Here is a 7,385-nt window from a genome sequence, read left to right as displayed (position 1 = left end):
GGAGAACAGGTCTTTTATACTTTAACTATGAATGAAGACAATTTCAGATGTCCACGAAGGATAGTGGATTCTATCCGAAGCGTCTGACCGTTTCAAAACCATATCCAGTTGCTTGAGTAACTACTTTTTGGAGTACATAACATGGGTCAGCCATGCTGCCCCAAATACAGACAACAATACAAACAAACAAGCACACAATCGCAGCTGCAGATATTATTAAGTTGCACTTGAGGAAATGCTGTGAATGTTTCACCAAGGCCTTTCCCCACGAATCTACAATATGTTTTTTCAAAGTAGTTTTAATGCACCTGTATGAGAGAGCCTGGTTTATTATTGCCATTGACATTAAAAACATTTGCAGCACATTTACAAAAGGCTGAATTGTCGTTTTTCACAGTATTTCAACCTCTAACTCAAGATAACACATTTAAAATGATCGAGTGACAACATAACATCTACTGTTTACAATAACTGGTCAATTATTACACAAGGAAAGATTCGCTACTATTCACAAATTACCCGTCTTGGTTCAGGAGCTTTACACAGTACGGTAATGTGCTATTAGCGAAACGAGAAGTTCTACACCGGAAGTGAGAGAGTTTGTCTTTGTTTCTTAGAGACCTGTAATCTTCACTCACTGATTTTCAAAGGAACTATAGTATTCAATTATTACATTGAAAAAGATATAAATCTTGAGTAAAGTTGTAACTAAGAAATTAATTTCAGCAAAGCAAATCTTATAATTATCAACTTCAGTACATGCAGAGATTAGGGTCCGGCTTGACTTTTTCTACGTCTTTTCGGGCGTTTTTGTCTGTCGGATTTTGTCCGCCAGCTAAAACCAGCCCGGATACTTTGAACTTTGTTTATCGAACTAATCAATGAAAGTGTTGACATTGCTGACTGTAAGCTCCCCGGATCGTAGCCTTTTTGACACTTAACAAACTGTTTACATACGCATTGCTAGTTTGTCAGCAAACTTCTGGCGACTGAAACCCAATTGTCAGTATTGTTCCACACACTCCGCTGCTTCTTTGAAATCCAACGTATTCGACATCATGGTACAATGTATCTAAAAAAATCCGGAAATGTGTCTCTTACGTCGCGAAAATCTCAAACGTTGTAGACGAGAGTTGTACTAGTATTTAAATGTGTAAGTCACCAAATCGACACATTGTTGCTTCGGAAACGTACACCAGTAGTGCCGCAAAATTGTCAGTTTACAAAGACTTAGGATTCTATGAAAAGTCAAACACAGGAAAATATTTTGAGCTAGGTCAATTGACGTCATTATGTAAACACTGACGTCATTGACGTTCGGACACAGACGCAGGGTTGGCCCGCGCAGGCGCACTGAGGGTGCCGAAAGGAGGAAGTTTGCACAGAGAAATTGAGTCAGAATTGACGAAGTATCAGTCGGACTTATAACATTTCTTTTGCGCTCGTCCCAAACGGAGACATGGAGGTTACCTGTGGCATCCGTGTGGCCAGATCTCGCCTGTTTCCAGCAGGACTTGTTGTCGTAGCGCTGATCTCTGCTTTCACGGTGGCTAGAGCAGGTGAGTTGTGCCATATTTGTCATGCGTACTCTCTGTAAACAAAAATTGCACGTTTCTTCTTTAATAATCTTAAAAGTGATTTAGACCGAATAGGGACAGGTATCTAGCCTCTTCAGACCAATTTTCTGTGTTTTATTGACGCCCGCTGTCAAGTGTAAAGGTTCGTTCCTTTAATCATTCACATCCATTTCCTACGGTAAGCTGCGATAGTCGGACGATCGATGAGTGAACAAAGATTTGATTCTTTGTCGAATTTCATAGGCAAAGAACAACTTCTTTCAAGTTTTGTGTGCTTTGCTGTCTTTTAGATCATAAGTTACATTTATGATACAGTCATATTGAGGTCACCTGAGTGGCGCCGAATGGCAGCTCACCCCAGATTGTTGTGATTTAGCCCCGTCTATTCTTGTCCACCTCCAACAAATAAACGTATCTGCTACTGGGAAGACTACCGTTGCCCAAATGATAGTCTGTTCAACTTTCTATATGCTTGGTAAGGCCACAGCAAGTAAATTTTATGGATGACATCCGCGCGCTCATTAATTTTCGCCTGATTTCAGAAAAAAAAAACAAGAATTTTTTTCTTCTTCAGGGAAGGCCGGATAGACGAAAATGGGCAAAGGTTGTGTTGTAACCTAATCATTGAATGTAGAATTGACACTAGAGACTCTGTAGCATTGACTGTAGTTGCAGAGGTGCAACTTGATAGTTGTAAAAGTGGCACAACTAGTCTATGGAAGCTATAAGTGTAGTTGCCAACATGGTTAATGATACCATGGCCAGTCTACCACACTAGTGTCACTTTAACTACACTGGTGCACTTCTTAAATACAGGAATGAATGCCTTGTTGGCTGTGATGCCATATTTTGTCTCTTCAAGTCTTGTTACAACGTCTACTTTGAAAATTTGCCATCTTGTTTTTTTTACCCATCTTTTTTTTTCGCCCTATCTCATTATTTTTGCAGTCTGCAGAGGATGTCATCCAAATTTACTTGCTGTGGCCTAACCAAGACAAACAGTATTTACGTACGACCAACCCTGTAGCAGTCAACTGTGGCATTTTCTTCCATTCTTAAGTTGTCTCTACAATCAGGTTGGACTTATCCGCGAATAAAGCCAACATGTTGATTATTAACGATGATACAGTTGTGTGGACAATATGTTTGTCGTTTAGGTCCCCAGGTAGGTCCGAAGGCCGCGCGGTATGTAAACCTATCGATAAGAAAAATAAACACACGGGCCTGGCAGATAGCATAAATTTTATTTGCCCTAAACTTTCTTAAGGTTTTTTCTCACATCTACTGACTATAATAAGTAGTTCAAGCCGGCGTAACTACTGCGTGTATCATGCCTTCTGGAAGTTCGCATAGTTTGACAAAGCTAAAATTTGAGGCCTCGTGTCTGGCGTAACCGGTAGAGTGTTGGTTCGGTACCGAGAGGTCCTGGGTTCGATACACGCCGTGCCCCAGACGTTTTTCATGTCAGGTGTAAACATGCCATGGGTACCTTACTTCGGTCGGGGAGTTAAAACACTACCTGTAGCTCCTGTCTGTACTTTGTATGTGGCACTGTTATAAAAAGTTACAACAAACTTGAGAGTAGTACCATATTGTCCTAGACTAAGTCTGTTCGAAAGCAAATTGATTAAAAAACATTTGACAGACATTTTGCCTCAAAATGGGTTTTAAAAAATCACTGCCATCTTTCCATGCATTGGCCTGACTACATTGCAACTGCCCCCCCCCCCCGTTGCTATACATAAAAGTTGTTACATAAAAGTGTGAATCTAACAGCCGATAATGACATCTTTCAATCAAACACACAAATACTATAAAGAAAGGTATGCATTTATGGTTTTTTGTCTTTACTAATCATCATCAAAAACATATTGTCTTAGTCTTCTGTACGTATTTGTATTATATAGATTTGTAAAATGATCATGAATTGCCCTGCTTTCTTTCAGATTACGTCGACTTTTTTGACTGCTCCGACGGGAAATGGCTGGATTATGAGCATTCTGAGCACCAGGACATGTCAGTATTCAACAATGTCAGCATTGACGAATGTGCCCAGAAGTGCGTGGAGGGGACAGCTGACGGTCTCCGGGAGGGGGAGTGTTTGTCATTTAACTACGACAAGCTAGACGGCAACTGTACCCTAATAGCAGCCAATAGAGCAACCTTAAACACCAACCTTAACACTGACCGTGACTACGAGTACTGTGAGATGAAAGGTAAGAATATCATGATTCGTGTAACGTGTTACATTCTGGGGAAAAGGTCTAATACACCTTTCCCACGCGGCGGCCATGGCAGATGGAATACGAGGTCAATGAGGCAAACAGACAAACTTATTTCTAGAATCAGCTCCCGTTTAGTTTTCCCCCAAACCACACAAATTTTTACACTATCAGATCAATAATGAATATTATAACTAGTGTTATGCACCGACAGATATAGCAATTTGGAGTAGCATAGACTGATCCCATAGTCCCTTAAAAGATGCAAAATAAAAACATAATAATGCAAATATTTGACGGACATGCAGCCATTTTCTTATTGTTCGATTTTCTGATTTCCATGCTATCATTGGTTAAACTGCTGTTTATGACAGTCTTTTGTTTGCCTTATTGAACTTGTATTATATCTATCATGGCCGCCCCACGAGAAAAATGTGTATGTATTGAGCTCGAACTTTTGCCTTGCTTTGTGAAGTTGTAACTGTTATGTTTATTCCGACGCATTATTATTATCATATGTTTTCTCAAATTGGTATGACGTAAACAAAATACAACAACGTGTATTCCACACTCGGGCTGGTACCTCGGGTGATATGTGAGTACACCGTGTTGTATTTTTCTCTCTCTCCCTCTCCCCCACTACCTCTCTCCCCTCTCTCTCTAGCTCTTTCTCTCTCTGTAGCTCTCACTCTCCATCTCTCTCTCTCTCCCTAGCTCTCTCTCTAACTCTCTCTCTTTCTTTCTAGCTCTCTCTCCATCTCTCTCTCTCTCTATATATATATAGAGAGAGAGAGAGAGAGAGCGGTAGAGATGGAGAGAGAGCTAGAGATAATAATGATAATGCGTTGGGATAAACATAACAGTGTATATATATATATATATATATATATATATATATATATATATATATATATATATATATATATAACATTACCTATATGTATGTAGGTAAACATCATAACTCTCTTTCTCTCTATAAACATCTCTCTCTTTTTGCAGACATCCTCAGCTTCTTCACTGCCCATCCCGGCTACAGGCAAGCCGGACACGACGACGCCACTGTGAGACCACCCACAGTAACTCCCAGGACTTGTGCCTTACGGTGTTTGCGGGGAGCCGAGGTCTGTCTGTCGTTTGACATCGGGTCTACCCGGCCGGACAATTGCCTGCTAAGTACAGACACTCCGGAAACAACGGGACTACCACTAACTTACAACCCCGGATTTAACTACTATCAGAGGATCATCGGTAGGTTGATTTTTTTTATTTACAAAAAGTAGGTTAAGTTAATGATGATAACGAAAGCAAAATGATTAAAGCAACCGGATGAATTCTCTAACGAGGAGAGTCGTTTCAGACTGCATACACTAGTAATGAATATTAGACATCTAAACATTAGAGCATCAAAAATAACTCAACAGATTGGATACATTTCCGATAGCAAGTATCTGCTAGTCACCACCATTCTTAGTCAGTAATTAAATTTAAAACATTGTGTCTACATATAAAAAAAATTTCAATCCTGCATTTTAAGGATTACATGTTTGAGCGTAAAAATTCTCGCTACTTTCACAGAAGGAACCTGTTTCAACTATCCCTGTGTCCACGGCTACTGTGCGAGCAAGGATAATAGAATCACCTGCGTTTGTGACGCCGGCTTCGGAGGAGACACCTGCGACACAGGTAATATTTTTGAACCTGCAGTCCCAAAAACTTCCGCTAGAAGGCGCATTTGGGGAGCCTTCTGGCTAAAATTCTACTACCAGTACTGTTGCACTCAAAGCATAATTCGTGCTTTTCGTTACCTGATGGTGCAATGCAACTTCACTGCGGCATTTTTTCAGTCAAGCATAAGGGCAATGACCCTAATTGACGCAGCCGCAGAAGGCCCAATTCGAGTATTTTTAGGCCAGGACCCCAAATTTGAAATGGTCAGTCCCTCGTCATGAGGAGCCAAAATGGCGGCATATTTGACAACATCTGCGATGAATTTCGCTGGTCGGAATTTAAAAAAAAATCAGACTTTTGGACCCTTGAGATAGCGGGCTGCTGTATGGGGTGAGTTCTTATGACCTGGAATGTTCACGGATGAGATTATGACACCCTGAACTATTTTTACATATATAATATCGCCTATGCAGATTGGTATTCAGACCATATTCCTCTAACGTTAAGTGGATAGGCAATTTTTGCATTTATAATCATATCAAATGAGGAACTGATTTGCATAATTGATACAAGAATGGGAAAAAACTGCTTAATGATAAATGATGGGAACTTTATACCTGTGACATGTATTAGTTGAAAGTGTACATCACCATGCATTATGTGAAACAGTGGGGTTCAAGGACTGCTAAACCGAAGACGCCTAACGTGTTAAGCCTTTTGGCCAAATGGTTTGCACGTCTGGGTTTGTGGGCTTGCCCGTGTTCGGCGCGATAGGTCGCAGGTTCGAATCCCGGGAGAAGCTTGGGGTAAAAACTGTTCTACTTGCCTCTATTGTTTCAATAGCTATACAATGATCTTTATCTATTTATTTTCCTTCTTAACCCAGCCTGCACTGCTGGAACTTTTGGGTCCGGGTGCACGGAGACCTGCCACTGTGCGAACAGCATTTCCGTGTGTGATATCCATACAGGAGAGTGTTCTACTGGTGGATGTACCATAGGATGGTCCGGACCCAACTGTCAGACAGGTAACAATTAACGTACATACTGAAGCAAGTGTGTTGCGCCTTAATGTTGTTAACGATTATGCAAAACATTCTGTGTCTCTTTCTACTACCTTTTAGATGTTAATATCACATTCCTACTGAATGTTTCCCATAGACAGCTAACAATTAACGTACATACTCAATCAAATGTGTTACGCCATGATTTCGTTAACGGTTATACAAAACATATCTACTACCTTGAAATGTAAATATCGCATTCTTGCCGAATGTTTCTCTTCTAGCCTGCCCGTCCGGACAGTTCGGACTCAACTGTAACAACACCTGCCACTGTGCGAGCGGAGGTTCCGTGTGTGACACCGAGACTGGGAACTGCAGCAGCGGCGGCTGTGTCACGGGGTGGGAGGGCAGCAACTGTCAGACAGGTAAAAACTAAAATAATAATAACACAAACAACAAACTGTTGACTGCCCTTTTCCTCTCACAGTTTTACTGTTTACAGTTCAGTTCATACAGATCAGGGCAGTCCTCTTGCCTGGATCCAGGCTCCTTTCGACCCCGTACACTGAACGCTGCCTCCTTCATGTAGAATCCTCCCGCCGACAACCTCCGAACCTGCACACAGTTTCCGTTCCTGCAGGCTACAAGATCCTGGAAAGTTCCTCTCCCAACTGTCCACACTCCAATCGAGTCTTCTGAGTGGGTTCCTCCAAGTCCTCCCAGAAATCCTCTGGAACTCAGTCTCTCCTTCTGCACTACCGTTTTCTGGATACACCAAGTACTCCCTACATGTAGTTCTCTTTGTCCCGCTTTCCTGGATTCCACGAATCCAAAGACCTTCCATGTTTGACCACTCCCTGTGCATACACTGGCTCGAGCGATTTCGAGGTTTTCCCTTTACTCAATCCTGAGTCC

The 7,385-nt window shown here is 41.4% G+C and overlaps 1 protein-coding gene across 1 annotated transcript in view; it reads left to right on the top strand.

The window, feature by feature from the left end:
* The first annotated feature begins 1,367 nt into the window (after positions 1 to 1,367).
* The window catches only part of LOC118431633 (multiple epidermal growth factor-like domains protein 11), an 11,807-nt gene continuing 5,789 nt past the window's right edge, over positions 1,368 to 7,385 (top strand). The window contains exons 1-6 of the mRNA XM_035842874.1: positions 1,368 to 1,559; positions 3,524 to 3,793; positions 4,799 to 5,047; positions 5,375 to 5,482; positions 6,354 to 6,494; positions 6,755 to 6,895. Of these exons, the coding sequence (XP_035698767.1) occupies positions 1,460 to 1,559; positions 3,524 to 3,793; positions 4,799 to 5,047; positions 5,375 to 5,482; positions 6,354 to 6,494; positions 6,755 to 6,895 (1,009 nt within the window). The 5' untranslated portion in view covers positions 1,368 to 1,459. The remainder of the gene's footprint in view (positions 1,560 to 3,523; positions 3,794 to 4,798; positions 5,048 to 5,374; positions 5,483 to 6,353; positions 6,495 to 6,754; positions 6,896 to 7,385) is intronic.

This window comes from Branchiostoma floridae, chromosome 15 (genome assembly GCF_000003815.2).
Source record: "Branchiostoma floridae strain S238N-H82 chromosome 15, Bfl_VNyyK, whole genome shotgun sequence".
Taxonomy (NCBI): domain Eukaryota; kingdom Metazoa; phylum Chordata; class Leptocardii; order Amphioxiformes; family Branchiostomatidae; genus Branchiostoma; species Branchiostoma floridae.
Note: the sequence above shows the minus strand (reverse complement) of the source record. Positions and strands in the feature narration are given on the sequence as shown.